Source organism: Leptinotarsa decemlineata, unplaced genomic scaffold (assembly GCF_025532065.1).
Source record: "Leptinotarsa decemlineata unplaced genomic scaffold, Ldec_3_MD MMD2_P_RNA_scaffold_5, whole genome shotgun sequence".
NCBI classification, from domain to species: domain Eukaryota; kingdom Metazoa; phylum Arthropoda; class Insecta; order Coleoptera; family Chrysomelidae; genus Leptinotarsa; species Leptinotarsa decemlineata.
The window spans coordinates 447,215-469,989 of record NW_027412532.1 but is presented as its reverse complement, the minus strand read 5'-3'; the positions used below and the strand labels follow the sequence as shown (position 1 = coordinate 469,989).

Below are 22,775 nucleotides of genomic sequence, written 5' to 3'. Positions count from 1 at the left end.
CCAATTTGTATGCTGACGAAAAAAGGATGTCCCACGAGAAAAGGGTGCCCCTCGAGACAAGGGTGCCCCACGCTTCGAACGATCGATAGAAATTGTCACGTTTTAAGGTGTGTCAGCATACAAATTGGGTTCCGAGCACCCAATTTGTATGCCGACGAAAATGGGTGCCCCTCGGGAAAAGGGTGTCCCACGCTTCGAACGATCAATATAAATTGTCACGTTTCAATGTGTGTCAGCTTACAAATTGGGTTCCGAACATCCAATTTGTATGCTTGGGAAAAAATGGTGCCACATGAGAAAAGGGTGTCCCTCGAGGAAAGGGTGCCCCACGCTTCGAACGATCGATAGAAATTGTCAAGTTTTGAGGTGTATCAGCATACAAATTGGGTTCCAATCACCCAATTTGTATGCTGACGAAAAAGAGTTCCCCACGAGAAAAGGGTGCCCCACGCTTCGAACGATTGATAGAAATTGTCACGTTTCAAGGTGTGTCAGCATACAACATGGGTTCCTAGCACCCAATTTGTATGCTGACGAAAAAGGGTGTCCCACGAGAAAAGGGTGCCCCACGCTTCGAATGATCGATAGAAATTGTCACGTTTCAAGGTGCGTCAGCATACAAATTGGGTCCAGAGCACCCAACTTGTATGCTGACGGAATTGGACTCTTCGAAACGGACAAAACATTTGAAACAATCTAATGAAATATCTGTCCGCTGCGAGTCATATTTAGGCAACTCACTTATCACACACCTCAAAAATCAGACGAATCAAGGAAAAATGATAACAATTAAAATTAATCAAACTTATTTCCTGGCGATTCGAGATTATCCACCGAGATCAAGACAATGCTCTCAAAAACCGAAATGAATGTGAAAAAAAATTTTGGAGTTATTTTGATAACGCCCAAAAAACAAGTAACTAGTTGAGGTCTCGAATTCCAAACGAACATTCGAAGTTCTGAAATTCTCAGTACTTGGATTCCGAGACCATTAACCAGTGATCATTTTTGATGAGAAATTCAATTGATAATCGATATCTGGAGATCGTTCCAAGATTAGACGCACTTGAGGTGCGTCACCTCGGATTAAGGATTCTGTATTGTTTAGCGCTGATAAGGATAACGTTAGTTTGGAACGATACAGAGATCGTTGATAAGGATGGCGTGTGAAACTAGCTCCCTGAAGTGCAAATTCTAGAAGCACCCTATCTGTAGGGACTTTCAACAGGGACTTCCAAACTATGGCAATGGGCTTGTTTCATGATTTTTGGTTTATAGTTCACTTGATGGAGATTTCAAATTGAAAAACAGTGCACTTTGTTTCAGCTTTCTGAGTACCGTAGTTTTCCCGTAATTAATTATTAAAAATCTAATGTTCGATCCCGCTTCTGGTTCGATTGACCAATAGGAACAATAGAAATAATCAACATTGCCAAATCGTGATATTTACGAAGCCTATAATTATCAATTCAATTATGGAAGTGTATGTGAACCCGTTAACGTTTCAATTAATGAAAAATTTTCCACATGGAATTAACTCTAACATATTATTTTGAAATATCGTTCTCAAAAAGAAAAATTACCTCAGGGCGACCAAAAAAAATTACTTCACACAAAATAATGATGACTCGTTTAATACATTAGCTAGACATGATAATAGATATAAGGAAGAGTGTAAGAAGTGCAATAAAGAATACAGAGAGAAACTGCAATCGCTGAATAGACAATATTATGATGGGTTGATATTAAACTCATGCAACAAATCTAAACCAAATTGGGTCATAATTAAGGAATTACAAAAAAAGAAAACTATGGCACATCGTGAAATAGTTATAACAGTCAATGATGTTCCACTGGGAATGATGGAATCTCCAATAAAATAATGAAAATTTGCTCTAATGAACTATGTGGTGTCTTGACCTTTCTAATTAATCTCTCAACCGCAAAAGGGATCTTTCCTACCAATCTTAAACTTGCTATTGTATCAAGATGTTGTTGTTAAATTTCAAGATGAATACTGGGCAACAATATGGGTTGAATCTGTTTGTTGATATTGCTTTAGAATTTAACCTAACCAAGTCAACAAAAATGTTGGATGTTGTTTCTGATGACAAAATTCAATGGAGGACACATATTGACCACTTATGTAATAAACTTGGAAAAACCTGTTATTCTCTTAGGTTTCTATCCCACCATTGTGGTCTATTACGCAAACTTCAATTCGCATCTTAGATATGGCATCCTTAACTGGGGCACATCCTCTACCGTATCTCGTGGGTTTTGTATACAAAAGTATGCTATTAGGATCATTGTTAAGTTGGGCTATAGAGATTATTGTAGAGAAACTTTTCAGAATTTCAAAATATTAACGCTAGCAGGAGTATACATAATGGAAGTTTGCACATATATCTATCGAAATAGAAACACTTTAGCTGCTAACAGAGCCTATCATAATCACTCTACTCGGAATGCCCACTTATTATTACTTAGTCAACATCGCACTGCTCTTTTCCAAAGAAGTTTTGAGTTTCAAAGCTGCAAATTTTTTAATAAACTTCCCGACAATATTAGAAATCCTGAAAATGTACACATTTTTAAATCAAGACTGAAGCAACTTCTTCTATCAAAGAGAGAAACCGTGGCACACATTTGAATGATGTTATATCCCACATATGATGGCATCAATAGATTTTTCAAACGAATAAAATAGTTCGGCTACTAGTATTTGAATCTAATGCAGCAATTCTGTAGACAGTAGCTTTTCTAGCAGCATCAAAGTATAATATGCCGCTAGTGCTCCTCATACGTGCTTGATAGGAGGAAGTTTTCGATATGTAGCCTCCAAGATCTACCGATACGGCATCACTTGATTTTTGAAGTGACTGCTCAGATATAAAGTTCATAAAACAAGTTGAGAACTAATTTAATGAACTTCGTTCCATTTTCTGAAATCAGCTCAGTAAGGTTTCGTCTCTGGAAACTTCAAAGTAATTATAGAGTGTTCCATTTGGAAACATAGGTCATTACTCTTGTGTAAGTCACCCTGTAATATTTTTCGTTCGTTATTGTTTTGAGCTTATTTAAAAAAAATATTTTTAACTTTTTAGTTCGATGTTCTTTAAAAGCGCGTTTTTTAGTTTTTTAAAACTATATTTACAACATTCTTACATGGTTATATTTTTACATTTCAACATTTCTAACATTTAATATTTCCTCATCTTTACATTTTCATAACCTAAATTGTCAACCAACCTGATTTATAATATTTATAATGTGAATATTGTGAATAAAACAGTAATACTCAAGCACAGGGTGTCCTTTGTGAGTTTTCTGAATTTGTTCAGATTTTTCAAATTGATTTTGACTGATCCTTGTACTGAAAAATTAAATAAATTCATTATTATTATTATCAACATTATTCTTATTATTATAAGACGTTCTAAATGATATCATAACTGAACAGCTTAAAATTTTAGGGGTTCGCCCACAAACACAACCAACTATTATCAGTATCCTTATCTTCATAATTACATTTGCCAAATAAAAGAATACCACTTATCCAGTCATTAATGTTCTATCAGAGTATATCGAACTACTTGAACAGAAATAATACGATTGACACTCATCGAAAACAAACAAGGTTCATACACTGATAATAAACACACCCGATATCATGGGATAACCACCAATGATATTTCCATTCGGGCCAGTGAAACCTGCTAAAACTCCCCTGAGGATTACCTAAACTATCCCCACTATCCTTAAGCCCTTACAAATTTAATTACGGGCCTATATCCGAAACATTGCCAAATCTGGTCAGTGTTTCAAGTGTTCTTCAAGAGGCAGCACAAGTATGAGGGTTTACAAAAGTGACGGTACCTTCACGGAGGATACAAATGACAACGACTTCGGGTGGTCGTTTAGTGAAATAGCGGTGGACGACGGCTTCGAAAGGGCTGACCAGTATAACAAGGAGACCAGGTAATTTTTCATTATACAGGGTGTAACAAAAGTATCCTGGGATAATTCCAAGAAAGAGTCTATATGAATTTGTGCCGGAAATGCTTCTTTTCGGAGATACAGGATGTTGGAACTGATTTTTTTGTTGGTTTTTTAGAAACGACTTTTCAAAAAATAAGTTATCTGCAGGAAATTTGATACCCGGGGTGTTTTTGACGTGGGAAATCATAATTTCGTATTAATTTCCATACGTACGCGTACGCTTTCATTATTTATTTCAAATTGCTCTAAACTTTTCAACCCAGTTGTTGCAGTAGTCTCTAGTCACTGTCATAATCATAATATCAAATTGAACCTGCGAGTTTCTGCAGCGGAATTTTTGCAAAGTTTCAATATTCAGTCACAATCATATTTGAATATTTGATTCCATTGGTTCGATTTCATTAGGACGGTAACAGTGACCAAGAAGTCGATGTGATTATTATTTTAAACATTAAAATGGGTACAGTGAGCTGTCTTAAGATATACATATGCATCAAGACGTCTTAAGGGAAGAATCGCTGCCACGACATCATAGTGATGACATTTTCATAATTCGATTTATACAAAACATAAAAATTGCACATAAATTCTCCTCCTGAAAACCGAACAAAACCCCTAGGTAATTTTTGAGTTTGTCGCATTCAGACAGACAGACAAGCAATTGCCGAGTATGTATCATGTAGTATTTTTTCACGTGAAACAGGTACACTTCCTCAACAACGCTGAAGGTGGTTACAAAAACTAAGTATGTGGTGGATCTCGTCAAAATGAACAACTTTTTTCTATCAAATGTTCTATCAAATGTCATAAAAACCCCTGGTAGCAAATTTCGTGTAAATAACTTATTTTTGCAAAAGTTATTAAAAAAAACAAAAAAATTCAATTTCAACACCCTGTATCTCCAACAGGATGCATTTTCGGACACAAGTTCAATTAGACTTTTTTCTCAAAGTTGTCTCAGAAATACGTCACTTGAATATCTTAAAGTACTTAAGTTACACCCTGTATGTCCTCCAGAAATCCCGCTTGAATTTGTGTCAAAAGAGTGTACTCTGCAGAAATAGAAATTATGAAAGCTGTTCTCTATTTATGACTATTGTAAACAGTTTGTTTGAACAACTGTTGAAGGGTCTACATTCTCAATTCATCATCCTGGAATTCCCAAACTACTGGATTATCTTGTAGTTGACAAGTATTTAATCAGATATTGAGACATACATTCGATTCAGGAAACAAAGTTTGGAAAAAATGTTTTTGGCTTCAACTACCCCGTCTTTCAAAGGAAGTTTTTTTCCAAAGAATAATGCCTCCTAAAAATTTACCCCCTTCGATTTGAAACATAGTTTTTCTCTAAATAATTCAACAGTTATTAATTAGATCAACTATGATTTGTCACGATGTTTTCATTGGTTTCCGAAATGATAATAATAATAATACTTATTTCACTTGTTTGAAAAGTATGGAATGATAATAAAATAATATTCTCCAACAGAAACAAGAATCATATAGACCTTCAGTTGAAAGTATACATATATTTCAAATGTTACAATTATATCACAGAGTCAAAGAGTAATCTTATTAAATCAAGTTTATTTTCCCAAAAAACAATGAATGCTTATAATTAGGGACTAAAACTACCTACAAAGTGTTATACATTAACTGAAATAAGATTCAACGAAAGTCATTTTTTGTGGAGGAAAAAATTAGTTTTTTATCGACCTTATTTTGGGCAATTGTTACCCAAAAAATTGTTACCAGATTGTGGAAGGAAACAATTACCCAAAAAAAAGGTCGATGAAAAACTGAAATAAGATATTTTACAATAAACATGTAACATACCTTGAAATAACAATGAAATGCAGTCATATATGAAATTGGTTACAGATAGTACATGTTAAAAACGAGTTCAACTTTGAAATTCCACAATTTTTTTTTCAATCGATATTTCATCGTGACAATAATAATAATAATATACTTTAATGTCACTAAGAATAAACCTTGTGGACAAAGTCAAGTTAAAACATACACTATAGTTCAACATAGAAATTTTGTCTCAACATGGTCGTGTACAGACTTGTTTAAAAATATTATCAACACTTATATAATAGACTTATAAACATATATTATAACATAAATGTATACACCCATTGAACCAGACAAACATTTGTATCCAAACAAGAATATAAACAAAAATCTTATATAACCTGAATTCAAATATGCACATTTCATCACGTAAATTTATCATTATAGAACTCTTGCAAATTATAATAGGGTCTATCAGCCAGAAACGTTTTTACTTTTATTCTAAACTTGTTGTTGGTCAAAGTTGCCTGTATTATATATGAGAGCAAGTTAATAAACATCTTGACCCCATTGTAATAAATAGAATTTCAATAAATTTGAGCTTGTTGTCAATGTGAATACCTAGAAATTTAGATTGAGTCTCGTTCTTGATCACTAAGTTATCACCGAATGACAGGTCATCAAGAGCACATCTAAATGATAAATGTTTGTTTTAGTGATATTGAAGGATAGCAAATTAGCACCACACCACTCCTTGGTGTGGTCCTTGTTGTTACACAATATCGTCGTTTCATCAGCGAAAAGAGTGGTGCAAATTAGCACCACACCACTCCTTGGTGTGGTCCTTGTTGTTACACAATATCGTCGTTTCATCAGCGAAAAGAGTGAAATTTCCAGAAATGCTCAAATTTGCAATGTCATTGACATATAATAAGAATAAGATGGGTCATAAAACTGATCCTTCTGGAACACCACACAAACTCTATTTGATTCCTTCATGAAAGGTGGGATTCAAACCATATGAGCGTCATTTCTCTGCAGACTTTTTCCAAAATTCATATCTACTTCAATTTTGACAGTAATTTGGTTTGCCTTGTGTTATGATTATGAATATATCCAATTCGAATAGGATTCAAGTTTGATTTCTTTGTAATAATTTCAACAAAATGAATGAAACAGCTGATTTTTGGTTTATAGAGTAAATTCAAGTCCAATAAATAGTTTGATTCATATACGTTCAGTATTAATTCCAAATATAGTTATTTATAAATGCTTCTAATTATTTTGTTTTATAAGGTTTTCAGAGATTTGCCTGTAGGTTTACTTTCTGTTCTCCACACAGAAATAAGATAGTGCAAATGTGAATGAATGAGACTAATATATATTTTTTCAAAAATGTTATTGGTATGAAGTTTCTAACCTTGCGAAAGACCTTTAATTTTTTTAAATTTTTTCATTCCATGATAATTTCTCATCAATGTATAAACTTAAAAGTTTTGTTGTTTCTATAACAGAATTATGATAAAACCCCCATAAATATTCCAAATGACTGGGTTGTGTTCAGCATTGAATTTTTTTGCTGATATTGGTGAGCAATCAACTTGACATTTTTACAGAGTTCTCACCGCTTTGAAGAAATATCTACCAAAACATCACTCAGTAGAAGCATTGGAAGCCCTCCTGAACCTCGAACTTGCCGAGGAAGCATCTGAACCACCAAATCTCAAACTGGGCCTTCTTCCCAACTCCCCAATCGAAAAACTACTCAAGGAAAAACTGAACTTCAGAATCCCCTCCAAACAAGAACTGGCCAAAAACATCAAGCCCTGCAACCCCGAGTCTAAGATGCTTCTCGCTGTCGTTTATTTCGCGAAGTACAAGAGCCTCATCAAGGAAGAGGCAGCTGAGGATCTAATGAAGAACCTCGACGTGAAGACGACGAATTTCAAGTACTTCTTGAAGGAGGAACCGACAGACATTTCGGAAGAAATCTACAAAGAAATCCTCTACTACCACACCAACAAGGAGGACAGCATGCTGAGTCTGATGATGGAGCTGATACTCAAAGATATCGAGTGCAACGCTAATGATTTGGTGTCCCCCCCTGAAGAGGAGAAAGCTGTATCTTTGCCTCAATTTGTGGTGGAAACTAGCGATTTAGGTGAGTGGAAAGTGGAAAAAAATTGTAGGGCCATCTTCATTTAGAGAACGAAATTAACTGAAACTGGTGGGAATTACAAGTCATTTTTGCGAAAGAAAGGTTATGGTTTTCTACTTCTTCATCTTCGAACGAAAAAAATTGAGACGGTTTCAAAGAAATAAAGAAAGGAATCAGTTTTAAAAAATAAACTCTACAGTTTTTTGAAACTGATCGCTTGGTTGCTTCAGAGTTCACTTTACTTCGATGTCTCGATATATCTCCAGTAAAACAGTTAAATTTTCAGATTTGAGAAAGAAAAACATTGATTTTAAGGATATATTTACATACAGGGTGACCAACAAACTTTATTGAAATGAATGAATAACTCTTGTCCAGTGAAACTCATGACAACTCATAGCTTCATTCAAAATTTGACTTTGGCGTACGTTTTCATTAAAATTTTCGTTCGTTTGCAGATTCTAAGAAAGTATATATTACTGCTGGTTAATCGGCAGAAATATAGCAGGAACGGTTGATCCAATTTCCAAAAATGTACCATTTTTAAACGGAGTTTTGTCCGTAAAGGAGGCAAGCTTGTGAAGTTCGCACTATACATTGAAACAATTGTTATGGAGAATAAATAAATAAATAAACAGGAAAGGATTGCTTCTCTAATTCTTTGAATTTCGAGTAATAATAACTCAAATCAACAAGTTGATATCAGATTGTTGACTGAGATTGTGTAACTGATAGATCAATTTATTATTTCTAGGAACTCCTCTGATCGTAGATTGTAGATTTTTGTGTCATAAAAAAGTAGTTATACACTTTTTATTCTATCATACATATTCATCAAATACAGATTCATTGTTACTTCAAGTTGAACTGCGAGTCTATCATGTGTTTTTGAAGCTACTTATCCGATTTTTCCCAGGCAACAGCATCGACAGTGGCACTTCCAGCAAAGGGGAGCCTATCAGGGATTATCCCCAAACAGCGAGCAGATCGAATATTTTGAGCAGCATCGGCCTAGATTATGAAGACAGAAGCATTCGCTGTCTTAGAGAAGAGACTTGTGAAATGCATCACCAGTTGGCAGAGATTAGGAAAAGCTTTCAGGTAAGTGTCGACACACGACTATAGTATGCTGTGTTTGGCAGGATGTTCAGCTCTTTTATATGTGTACTCTCCAGAGATGGAATTTATCAAGGAAGCGGATTTGTGAACTAGTCTTCGGCTTTGGGCTTTATGACAGCCGGCGACGGAATCAGGGCATGCATTTAGGGATTTCTAAGAGGGTTGGTAGTATCTGATTCAAGTAATCGGTAATAATAAACTTAATTTCTCTCTGAGTCAGCACAATGGGTAACAATCATGAGAAAGTGTCTCAAATAAAGGTTGTACAATAATAAAAGTTTTTCTCAAGAAATAAATACCAACAAACTGGGTATCTCATCCAACACCAAATTTTCCGTACTCGATCAAAAGGAATGAAAAATTCTGTCGAATATTCTTGAGAATGGTGTATTTTCATCTACTTTTAATAATTTTCCTGCGTGGCGTTTTTCCCATCAGGGATAACTGAATCTCGGGATCACATTTTTCTGTTTCTTTCTTCAAATGGGGAAGGCCTAAACAAATCAAAGCACAACGAATTTGTTATTTATTGCTGAAAGGACAATTGACAAAATGAACTGAAATGATTTCAAACATCATGAATTTACAAGTAGATCTTCGATATATCGAGCTGGGTACAAAATATTTCTGAAACCAATCAAATCAAAGCTGAAAAAACAAGCGAAATGAAACCAAACGATGCAGAAGAAACTAATTAATACAGTTTATGTATGATTTTCACTATAAAGGGTTTTACAAAAACCGCGACACATGTTTCGCTATACAATAGCTTCCTCAAGCATAAACTGAGAGTTACTTCTAAATTACAACCATTTTCCATTACAAAAATGGTTGTAATTTAGAAGTAACTCTCAGTTTATGCTTGAGGAAACTATCAAATAGTAAAACACGTTCCTCAAGCATAAACTGAGAGTTACTTCTAAATTACAACCATTTTCCATTACAAAAATGGTTGTTATTTAGAAGTAACTCTCAGTTCATGCTTGAGGAAGCTATTGTATAGCGAAACACGTTCCTCAAGCATAAACTGAGAGTTACTTCCAAATTACAACCATTTTCCATTACAAAAATGGTTGTAATTCAGAAGTAATTCTCAGTTTATGCTTGAGGAAACTAATAAATAGTAAAACACGTTCCTCAAGCATAAACTGAGAGTTACTTCTAAATTACAACCATTTTCCATTACAAAAATGGTTGTTATTCAGAAGTAACTCTCAGTTTATGCTTGAGGAAACTATTATATAGCAAAACACGTTCCTCAAGCATAAACTGAGATTTACTTCTAAATCACAACCATTTTCCAATATAAAAATGGTTGTAATTCAGAAGTAATTCTCACTTTATGCTTGAGGAAACTATTATATAGCAAAACACGTTCCTCAAGCATAAACTGAGAGTTACTTCTAAATTACAACCATTTTCCATTACAAAAATTGTTGTAATTTAGAAGTAACTCTCAGTTTATGCTTGAGGAAGCTATTGAATAGCGAAACACGTTCCTCAAGCATAAACTGAGAGTTACTTCTAAATAACAACCATTTTCCATTACAAAAATGGTTGTAATTCAGAAGTAACTCTCAGTTCATGCTTGAGGAAGCCATTGTATAGCGAAACACGTGTCGCGGTTTTTGTAAAACCCTCTATAGTGAAAATCATAAATTAAACTGTATCAATTAGTTTTTTAATATAGATTTTCATCAAGTATCGGTCAGTTCCATTCAATCAAACGATTCAGTATATTTACCAGTTTTGAATTGATCTTTCAATAGAACAGAAAACTATTTCCTTCAAGTCGATAGTTTTTCTTGATTGTCCTTTCCTTCAACATATCTGCATAGATAGAAATCTAGGGGATATAGGTCTGGGAATCGTGTTGGCTGCTGAAAGGAACCGTTTCTTCCGATATAGTCTTTTCTACGCCATCTGTTCAGAAACCTTGTTACTTGATTTTGATTCTAAGGAAGCCCCGCCATGATAATATAGATTCATTTCAAAAGTTTGAACAGAAATTGAAGACAGAGTTGATGAATGTAGGTAGATATAAAAATGATTGATTATCTGAGCATTTGTAACCTTATTTTCTAGCAATGAATGAAAATATCGTAATTGCTTTGATTTGAAGACTATTTCATACTTTCCCCAATAATTGTATACATTTTTTTATACATATGAAGTAGTTCCTTTTTGAGGGACCACGTTTTTCATGTATTATACACTCTCAAAGAGCCTTTCGTATTGAGAAGGCTTGAAACTCGTTTTGCTTTATGGAATTTCCTCACCAGTAGATAAGCAGATGTGGTCCCAAGAAATGGCTCACTGGATCACCTGATATGACGCCACTACTTTTTTTGTGCCATCAGAAATTTAAAATATACAACCACAGATCAATTTAGAACTCGTGCTTAGAAACTAATATTGTTTCTTTGAATGGAATGTGTGTGTTTAGAATTATGAAAGAGTTATTTTTCAGGAGTGTGATGTCAAGGTTAACAATCTGCTGAAGGAAACAAATGCGTTAAGGAACGACTTGAGGGAGACCCAATACCTAGACGACTTAATCAATCTATTGGAGGGTAACTTAGAAAAAGTGGCGTCGAAGAAACTGCCGTTTCGGATTTTCCAACAGAAAAACAACCCAACTGTTCATGCATCAGAGCTCAATCTTATAATTTAAGAGTACTTTGGTCTCAGAGCCGAATAGACAAATTTTATGGATGGCCAGAAATCTTATGATGAATGATTTTCATCACGGTGCAAGAATAACAGGAAATTTGGAAAGTGCAGTCAGTTCCTGTGAAGATTGTTACAGAGGTTTGTCATGAATATGAAATACTGACTTGTCATGTGGAAAAAAACGTTTCAACAATTGAACAATTTTGTAAACATGATTGAAATAAAGCGTTCCTCTAATTGAAAGACATAAGCTTTGAATATTTGATATCCATAACCTAAAATTTCGTTCATAACCTAACCTATCCTAACATAACCTACAAGCACAGCTTTGCAAATTCAGCTGTGCCTCCGACATGCGCGAATGATAAAGAGAGATGGTGTCCACTAACAATTTCATCAGAAAGTAAAATAAATTTGGCAAGTGTTGACAACTGCACATATATCAGTAGGGAATGGAAACTATATTTCTTCCGTTTGTGCAGGTGAGAAATGATTGAGGAATAATTAGTGATATTGAATTGAGAATAATAGATACGTATGGTCTCATTAGAGATGAATGAATTAAGGGAAAATGGATAAACTTACAACCAATAATTGATAGATAATTGTATGCGTAGTTGATAGAAATGATCAGGAATCATAATAGGGAGATAATCTACAAAACATTGCTTGCAATATTGACAATAACACACCACAAGATACATAGATATAATTCATATAATATTTGGTTGCTCAATGGTTGCTTAATGATTAGAGTATCATTTCTCGCCTACTGTTGATACATGATTGTCGTCAGAAAGTGTTTCGAATTCGGAAAGATCACCATCTTCATCCATGGTATGATCACTTCATCCTCCAACCTTGTTTCTCTACGATATGGAAATAATTAATCATACATGTGCGTAAAATTGCTAAATCAGCATCATTTATTTAGAGTTGGAAAGGCTTTTCTCATCATATTCTATTTTTTTCACCTCTAATTTGATTATTCGTTCAGTTTGCACGCAAACCCACCGTGTCCTCAGCTACACGTTCTTGAACCTTCAAAGTTAAAATACAAAATCGGTTTCAATTTCACGTATCATTATTATTACTTCTTGAATTCGCGAAAGGAATTCTTATTCCATTGCATAAATCTTGTTCACAATTTCTCTGCTTCATCCACTGATAACCTTGTTTTTCAGCTCACTGTTCAAAGGAAGTATCAAAGACAACAAAAAAGTCACAGTTGACAACAAAGAATAAGACTTAACTGAATATTACTGAAGTTTTTGCCAACACCAAACCGTTATTTTAACACCCAAACAGTAACACAAGAACAACACTTTCCGTGGTAACACGCTGTTAGCAACACCAGTTCCTCGCTGTTACTGAACTCTGAATATTCAGCTAGATTAACCAAGCTGCAACTCATTATTACCCTCAAGAATCACTTTCAAATAATGTATTAATAGATTTCATAGTAATATTTTCATCATCTATATCTGGTTAAGAAAGAAATTCTGCCGCGAATGCTCCAGTTTTCCTTATTTCTGCTTTCAGAAAAAACCTACCAGTATTTTTCTGTTAATATTTTTTGGTCATCTGTAAATTATTTCTATACGTTTCTGAGACTATCGTCGACGTACTGTTACATCAATACGTGCAATTCCCTAGCAACGTGCAACAAATTCCGGACATACTTCACCTCTGTCAAAATGGCTAAGAAAGGCCAAGCAGTGCAATTGCAAACAGAAGTTACCAATGATGAAGAGTGGGAAAAACTGCTGCAGAGAGATGGGCTTATTGGTAAGTTGAAAATAGAAATCAATACCGAAACTGTCTTGGATTTTTTTCTCGCCTATTGATTTTTCTCTAGAAAATCAATGTCAGCACAATGCTTTATGTAATATAATGTTTGCTGGCTTCTTTGAATTTTATAAATACACTGTCTTTTCACTTGATGGGAATCACACCATTCTCACCATTCATAATAGTAATTAAATAATTTACACATTAACAGTGGGTAAGTACAAAACTTAATTAGGTAAATGGGTAATTCTTGTAAAATAGGTTGATTACAATTACAATACATAGACACGTGTTACGGGCTTTTGGACCAGCATCAGTAGGTATGGTGCAGCTAAGTGTAAAGATTGGCAACACTTGGTTACCAAAAGAAAGAAATAAAAATGCACGTAGTCGCCAGCAGGAGCCAGCCGCACATTTATGGTCTCAGTTAATAGATCTTGAGTTTACAAGTAGTTCATTCCTGATCAATTTTCTGTTTTTCTCAATGAGATGACTGGAATATGGCTACCAGATGCTATCTGCTTTATGATCTTCATTTCTTCTCGAAAAATCTTCTCTGATGAAGGAATCATTAATGCTCATGAATGCAAAACAAATGAGTAGACTTTTTTTCACCTGCTATATAATTCTAATAATTTCTTCACTTTTATTTTCCCAGTTGTGGATGTGTATTCTGATTGGTGCGGTCCCTGCCTTGGCATGTCTGCCAACCTGAAGAAGCTGAAACTCGAAATAGGAGGGGACATGTTGCAACTGGCGATGGTACCATGATGGAAATCAACACTGTACAAATGTTTATATTTTCTCAATTCCAGGCCAAATCTGATAATATCACTGCTTTAGAGAGATTCAGGAACAAAAGCGAACCGACATGGATGTTTATCTCTGTAAGTCTTCAATATGAGTTTGGGTCATTGAATATAAGCCTTAGTTGAGTTTGTCTAAAGTTTACTTTCTGTCATTCTTTGCAACCCTGTTTTGAAAAATAAGTAGAAATTGACCAGTTACCTGGTATCATAAAATACTTTGTTACCCGCGGGAGAATATAAATAAAGTAAATTTCACTTTCCAAATCATAATATTCCTTGAATGGAGATTTTTTATAAGTTTCAAATAATGTATCATTAGAAATAGTTCGTCTCAAGTACACTTCTGAATTGATTCGTTAATGAAATAAAGAATTTGATGAATATTTACGTTGACATCATGGGTTATTGAAGTAATTTTCACAATCTGGCAAATACGCTTTAGTTAATTCGTCAGACTTCTCATCTATACTATGATGTAAATAGGAATACCTTTACCAATTTTCATAATGTAATGTGTAACTGTAAATGTCCTCCGACATACTTTGATCCTCTTCAAAAAATAATGCGTTCCTTCTCAAATATGAAAAAAGCTCTGCCTAAATGTTTTACTTGTTATAGAAAGGGAAAATGGTGAACCTCATGTTTGGTGCCAATGCCCCAAAATTGACCAGGCTAATAATAGAAGAACTAAACAACGAGAAATTGGCAGCGAGTGGGGAGAAAAAAAGAGATAACATTCTGGAGGTCACAGGTTAGTTGATGAGAAATAATAAAAATAAAAAATAACCAGCTGTTGTTGTCGAAACACACTGTATCGTCCAAGAAGGTATTTTTAGTATGATATTTGACTATAAACACTGGTCACATATAACTACGTGTCCAAACTTGAACAAATGCGTTGAACCTTACAAATCCTCACTAAAATCCAAGAGTGTCATATCAGGTAATGCAGTGGACTGTTCGACTAGGCCATTGAAAAGATTTCCTAGCAAAAGTTACATTGCAGCTAACTGCCTAAATTGCTAAAGCTTTTTTCTCTCTTTTGTGCAGACATGACGGATGTGGAAAAAGCTCGTTACGAAGCTACGGAAAGTGTAGCAAGAAAAGCGAGAGAGAAAGAGGAAGCAAAGCGGGCCAAGGAGATTCACGACAGAAAGGTTGCAGAGTGTCACAATATCCTGAATAACCTTCCTGGATTCGGAGTTGTGGTTATTTTTCCCAACGCGAGGGACAAGTATATGGAAGTGATGTCAGACCTTATTCACGAGGCCGGTCTGTCTATCCATCAAACGGAGAAGGTCAGTTTCAATTTCAAACGGTTCGAAGGGAATTTAAAGTTGTGTCAACCTTATTGCGACGTCTTTGGCTCCCAGTTTTTTCCCACATATCCTGATCCTTAATTTATTCACAGGTTAATATGACCCAAGAACATCTCGATGATATACTGTATTTTTGCGAAAAAGAGGACGAATTCGATGATCATTCTTTACAAGACTTGATGGCGAGACAGTTTCTAGTGCTTTTGATGAAGCCCTCACCTGGTTTGATTCATCATTTCCTTCATTTATTCATTTATTGTCACACGAATGAAAAGCACATATAGTATACAAGGTGTTTCAAATTCGATCCTCACCATTAGGATCTCGGAAACTATGAGAGATAGGAAGATGCTTGAACGACGGCAATGTTGCGCATTTACCTGACTAACAACATGCCGTTGAGAAAGTTCTGAAATTCCTAGTATATCCGGAGATATCAAGATAAAACAGAAATGTCAGAAAATGGTTTTTATTTTTTTATGGCTTTATTTGTCGAAGGATTCGAAAATAAATTGCACTTTCACGTTGCCACTTTTTCTTTGCTACATAATGGTGTTCTCAGATTTTCTATCCGACGTTTCGTCTTCCGGCCACCATCATCAACTTTATTTTTTCTCGTGGGTGCTGTATTGGATTCTTTCTGTTTTGAATAGTATCAGATTTTACCTTTCCAATAATGTATTTATAAGTTATCTTTCTTCTTCTAAAAATATTGCAAAAAATTAATTCCTATCATAATAGGCTTTGACTTTGATATTTCTAAATTAGACTTTCAATTTGTTAAACTCAATGAGATTTTGTTATTCAGGTAAATACACAACTTTGCCCCAATTTAACCATCTTTGTATCTCTCATAGTTTTCGAGATCCCAATGGTGAGGATCGAATTTGAAACACCCTGTATACGAAGTTAATTCGAATGGCATAAAAACTAAATAGTTACAGAACGTCGGCCGTTTTTTTTTTGTATGTAGGTAAGAAATTCATACCAGGTCTAATAATTATTTTCGTGGGAGTGGTTTTATATGGTATTAACCAGTAAATTTAGTACATTTAGCCGTACAGTACCAGTACCAGTACATTTAGCCGTTCGTATTGACTCCGTATAGACAATACATACAAATATACAGACATTTTGTAAACCGACAATAATATGATCATATTGAACAACTTCATTATATTTATTTCCTCAAACCTAATCAATCAGGCACAGAATTAGAAGATCTAGACGAAGCAATATTCACCTTAGTATACGGCGAGCCCAAAAAACCTCCCGGATCAGAAGACTGTCCCTACCAGCAACTCCTCTTCAAAGAAGAACCCAAAGAAGACGATGACGACAGTAAAGAACACCACACTCTGATCGGCATATGGGTTCCCCCTACAAAATTTCTCAAAGCTACATGCCTGAGGTTGTTTTTTCCTAAACTTGCTAAGGAATTCGAAGCTCCTCCTCTGCAGGAGACTCCCAAGCATATTGCTGTTGTCTTTGATGTTAAGAAAATGAATGAAGTGCTGCAAATCATGAATCAGTTTCCTAACGAGATCATGCATTACGGTTTCTTCACTAAGGAGACCCCTGAAGATGCGGAACTAATTGCTAAGAGCCTACGCAAATTGGAGTTGCCGGAAAACAAAGGAAAAAGAACATTGTAAGACGATTCTGACACTATTTTGTTCAAATGAGCCTTCTCTATCCTTCCACCTCTCTCTCCAGTCTAAGTCTGATTCAGACGTCACTAATCTGTGAGTAGAGTTCGTAGGTCGCCCCTGCTGTAGTAGGGAATGTGGCTTTCAAGCTAGCGTCAATGTTTTGGTTGGCTTCCGGGTCTTGCTGTGGTCTTCTTTGGTTACAATCTCCAAACGCCACTGAAGATAACTGCCGCAGCTGCAGTTAAAACCAACCAAAACACAGTATAACTTTTGTTTGGTGACCTACATCGGGGTTTGCATAAATGCCTTGCAAAGGGACAAACCTGATAGGTTTTGTCTGAATTATGACACCCTTTCTGCAGTTTGTTTGACAACAACTAAAGTGATGCCAGTAACAGGTTCAGAGAGATCCGTCTTCTCAATGAGAAGAGATTTTTGGCAATACCACCTAAGACGTTGTTCATCAGCTACGTAGTTTGGATAAAACACCCTCAAATCCCATTTTCAGCGAAGAAAAACTCGTCATCCAAGTGACGAAGCGCAAAAGCGAATGCCTTCTCGCTCTCGCACAGCTGGGCCCCCTCTACATGTCCCCCAACGTAGACGAGGGGGAGAGGGAGTGCCAAATCTTCTTCCCAGATGACTACGCCGAATCTCTCGACGAAGAAGACCTCCAGTTCGAAGAAGTGGACCAGGAAGAATCCCAGCTGGAAGAACCAGAACCCGAGCCTGCCGAATTCGAGGAAGCTGAAGATAAGACTGAAGGGGAAGCTGAGGAAGCTACCGAGGAAGAGGGTGACAAAACAGAAGAAGAGGGGGAGGAAGAAGATGACGATGATTTGTTCGGATTGGGTCTTGGTGAGCCTCCCCAGCCGGAAGTTTCAGAAAGCCAGGCATGATATTGGTAAATTGTTGTTGAAAGAGTTTTCGTTGAAGTTATCGAAATTGAAGGAAAAATAAAATATGTCGATGAAAAACTAAATTTCTGTTTTTTATTTTCATCAGTCTTGCGTTGCATTCACAATAAGAAGCAGCTTGGTATGAATTTCAAAAAATCAGTTGAGAAACGTTGCTCAAACAACAATATATAATAGTTACAGAAATTTCTATTTCTCCACCATCTTCGAGAAAGTGAGAAACTTCTAACAACTAAACTGAATGAGAAATATACTGATTTCCATGCATTCTAAATTTCTAGTAAAAATATCTTGAGCAATTCTCTCGACCTTTACAGAAGATCAACCCTTCTTTAGTCCGAGAACCGATCCTTGAGGTATACCGTGTGAACAAAACAACCAAAAAGTAAATTTCATCTTCCCCGTTTCAGGTGAAAATCAACAAGGACTTGATTGAAGATCTGTTGTTCTTCGACGTTAAATTTTCAACAACAACAATCAATGATATGTCCAACAACAGAATCTCGTTAGCATTACTCGTCAAAAGAAGTTCAGAAAACCTTTACGGCGACATAGACGAGGTCGTTCTCCAGCTGGTGTACGGAAATACCAGAAAACCACCTGGCGATGAAAAATCTCCCAGTCAAAGGTTAATGACGATTGCTGACGGAGGAGAGGAAAATATCCTTATAGGTGAGCGATGAAATCGGTTTGTAATTAATGACAATGACATGGGTTTCTCAATTCCAGGTTAATTCAAAGTATCTTGCATTTAATGAACTAGAAACCGAAACAATTTCATTCCACCGACTACAAATTAAACGCAGCACTTCACCTATATTTATTCTTTTTGTTAATAGTCCCGAATTCTCGAGTCAATTGGTTTCTAACACTGGTTGAACTCATGCCTCTCACTCGAAAAAACGATTATGTTCAATTATCCTTCTAGAGAAATTCCTACCAGTTTGCCCAATATACATTTCAGGACACCACCCACATCGGGGCCTTTGGTATCCTATCTCAAGGCCCAAATCTCGTTGAAGTGAGAACGAATGAATGATGACGAAAAATGAAGAAGTGGGGGTGGTCTATGGCACCACGACACCTACTAATATATTCAGTTTTTTTCACCCAGCGGTACTATTGGTGTGTTGAAATCACATAAGGCTAGTAGGCATTGAATTTCAGTTCACTATTACTTTGAATGCTCCCCAAAACATTGTTGTGGATCAAGATCAGAAAATAGGTCGATGAGAAACAAAAAGATATTGGAAAAATCTTCATAAGATCATCATAAGACCATGCAATGGACACTTGTTAGGTGATATCTGATCAAAATAAAGCTGTATAATGGATACTTTAGCTACTGGCAAAGCAACACAGAGCCAGACAGATTGGGTGGTAGTGAATCACAGGAAACCAATAATAAACTGTGAAGACTAATGAAGGAAAGAAGTTCGTCGAATACCCTTTAATAAGATGGCATACATTGCCGTGGTATTTTATCATTCATTCATCCAGCTTCTCCACTTCTTCTCAATCTCCTGGTTTCAAAGAGAATTCATTGCAAATGAGGTTTGGGCAGACTCTTGTCAATGTTGATCCCAACCAAATGTCCTCAACTATATCAAACGCATCTATTTGTTAACCAGGGATATGGGTACCTCCAAACCAACTAAACAAAGCCGTGGTCCTGAAGCATCTGTTTCCGAACCTTTCTGCTAATTACAAGTTTCCAGATGTAGAACCCACTCCCTTCTATGTTGCTGTTTGCTATGATGCTTTCAAAACCCGCGAGGTCATGGAGCTGGTGGAGCAGTATGCCGGGCAAGTTATGGCTTACGGATTTTTCACCAAAGATGTCCCCTGCGAAGCGTCATTGATAGCCAAGACTGTTCAGGAATTCGAAGAGAGGACAGTTCCTACAACCTAGTAAGTTACGCTTGTCCGAGTCTGAATGCATTTAAAAATTTGAGGTATCTGTTACCATATGTGTCCATCACTGTCTTCAAAAACAAAAAGTTCCTACTTGAATCTATATAATTTTCTTCCAGCGAAGAGAAACTTGTGATCCAACTCAAAAAATCCAATCCTGAATGCATGAAAGCCTTCGCCGAGCTAGGTCCTTCCTACATGAGTCCTGATGCTGAGGTTGGAGAAGCTGATTGTCAGTTGTTCTTCCCCGCTGACTATCACGCTGTGGAAGAGGAAATCCAAGAGGTTAAGAAGAAATCCAAGAAGAGGAGTAAACCAAAGACGTATGCTCAGGAAGAAACCACGTCTACAGCTACCAGCGATCTCAACAAGGAGCATGAAGAGCTCGAGGAAGTCGAAAGTGACGAGGAGAAAATTGAGGAAGGTGTTGGAGACGTTACAGAGGGAGATGGTGAGGAAGAACTGGGTGGGGCTGATAAGGCCACGTCTCCGATTGCAGAAGAAAGGGTGGAAGAATGAAATAGAACATAGTAACGTTGTGTTTGTCAGAGTAGTAGACAAAGATGTGGTTTCATTAGTCCTCAACTCTTTTACCAAAATAACTTTCTGTAATTTAAACTGAAAGGGTATATTTTTAGGAGGGATTTAGTTTTGGGAAAGAAAGGTTTTGGATTTCACTAGTTCGGGAGAATTAAAAATGAATAGCTTAAAATAACAATTATATTAAGCAAAAAAATAACCTGAAATGAAATAAAAGTGAAATAAACTACAAGTAAAAATAGAACGATTAAATAAAAAATTAAAATTAAAATAAGAATGAAAATAAAAATTGTTATACAAATTTTATGTATCCCTTTAAGGGGCTGTATCTTAACAAGGGATGCTCCAATGAAATTTCTTTATATGAAAGATACTATCTTTTTTCGATGAGGAAGCATATCCTCAAATGGTTTACACTTACTTAGTTACACCCTGTATTTTGTTTTTTATTTTTTGTTCAATCGTTCTATTTTTGCTTGTATTTCATTTCACTCTTAATTTATTTCAGGTTATTTTTTTGCTCAATATAATTGTTATTTTCAGCTATTCATTTTCAATTCTTCTTTTTTAGTTGTTTCAGGAATTTCAAATCGTTTTATATATTAGACAATGAAAGTCCGAACTGGTGAAATTCATCATGAAACATTGTCAATCACCTTTAAACGAACGTTTTGGCTTTTTCATGCAAAAAATATGGAAATCCCCAAAAGAAAGAATGAAAGCAATTTATGTCAAATAAACTCGTAACAAAGATGTGTAGATTCCGGCCTGGATACCGGCGTTTATAAAAGGGGCCCTCCCTCACTTCGCTTTTCTGATAAAACTTCCACACATTGAATGAATTTGCACAACGGGCAATTACAACACAAAATAAAGCCCCGCAATACACAGCACATATTTGTTATATAATGGCAAATGCCATTATATTATAATGACAGTTGAGTTTGCTGAAGTTGGTCTGTCAGATAACGTTTCTGACATGTTTTCAACTAATCCATAGTTATGCAATATGTAAAACAGGTGAATTACAACAGATTTACAGAAACATTTGTTCTCATATTATTTTGATATTTTGTTTAATGGTCTAATATTAATGTAAGTGTAGTTGACTGTCTTGAAAATAATAAAATACATTTAAGCAATCCGTTTTCTACGTTAGTCTATAGACAATGCTGCTAGTTATGCCAAACAAATTGCAACTTCCATGAAGAAAACTTCATCGATCCATTTCATAGTAACACCTCTCACCTCTAGATGGCGCCAGGGACTCTGAAGATTGATACCATTTTTGTATTTTTCAGTAGAAACACAGGAAAATACCGTTTCCATTAAGGATACCAAGAAAACGCACTTATTCTCAGTTTGGACGCTGGTAATTTCCTATATCTTTATCTGGAATATTTACGAGAATTCCGTTCAAACAGAAAATGAATATCAGTTGTGTGCGATTAGTCACGTATTGATAGCCAGACAAAAAGAATGATAGACTAGTAAAACCTGTGTGAAACATTATCTTCACAACTAATTGGAACTGCTGAGGGACGTGGTGTTTTCAGATCGATTCATAATTATGATTATTAAATAGCAAGCGAGTATTCAATTACATTTTCCCGCTTATTTTAAAAGAGCGTGATTAGTTTTGATATGGATTCTTGAGGTGGCAAAAATCACCTGTATATTTGTGAAAAATAAAAAAATCGGGAAAACTATAGCAGTCAAGATAATTAAATCAATTCACTTGACTGCTTTGTGTGGAAAAGATTCGTTGAATTTCGACCTTGATGAATTATTGAAACTAAAGTGGACGATCAGTTATTCGAATAGTGAAAAACAATTAATTAGCGACATTTCGAAGTCGAATTATGCAAAACAGAAACTGATTTCTGGTTTGGGTTCCTACAGATATTCAGCAGGCTTTACACCAGCAGATAAATATCACTACAGAAGACGAAGTTTTGAAATTTCCATTGCAGTCACTTCAGATATGATTTTTGACTGAAACAATTTTTGTTTTCAGTCTCGTTGAAATCAATAACATACTCTACAGATAAGAATACCCTCAACTCTCGAACTTAATA

General features: G+C 35.6%; 2 protein-coding genes across 2 annotated transcripts; both read left to right on the top strand.

Moving 5' to 3' along the window:
* The first annotated feature begins 3,576 nt into the window (after positions 1-3,576).
* Positions 3,577-11,998, top strand: LOC111517115 (uncharacterized). The gene is made up of 4 exons (XM_023173155.2): positions 3,577-3,981; positions 7,422-7,966; positions 8,880-9,064; positions 11,553-11,998. The coding sequence occupies exons 1-4, from the start codon at positions 3,854-3,856 to the stop codon at positions 11,754-11,756; spliced, it is 1,062 nt and encodes a 353-aa protein (XP_023028923.2). The 5' UTR covers positions 3,577-3,853; the 3' UTR covers positions 11,757-11,998.
* A 1,387-nt stretch (positions 11,999-13,385) lies between these two features.
* On the top strand, positions 13,386-21,839 carry LOC111517128 (uncharacterized). The gene is made up of 11 exons (XM_074186770.1): positions 13,386-13,543; positions 14,205-14,308; positions 14,362-14,433; positions 14,974-15,106; positions 15,406-15,653; positions 15,767-15,896; positions 16,881-17,325; positions 17,835-18,222; positions 18,654-18,915; positions 19,875-20,154; positions 20,277-21,839. The coding sequence occupies exons 1-11, from the start codon at positions 13,453-13,455 to the stop codon at positions 20,674-20,676; spliced, it is 2,553 nt and encodes an 850-aa protein (XP_074042871.1). The 5' UTR covers positions 13,386-13,452; the 3' UTR covers positions 20,677-21,839.
* Positions 21,840-22,775: the final 936 nt, after the last annotated feature.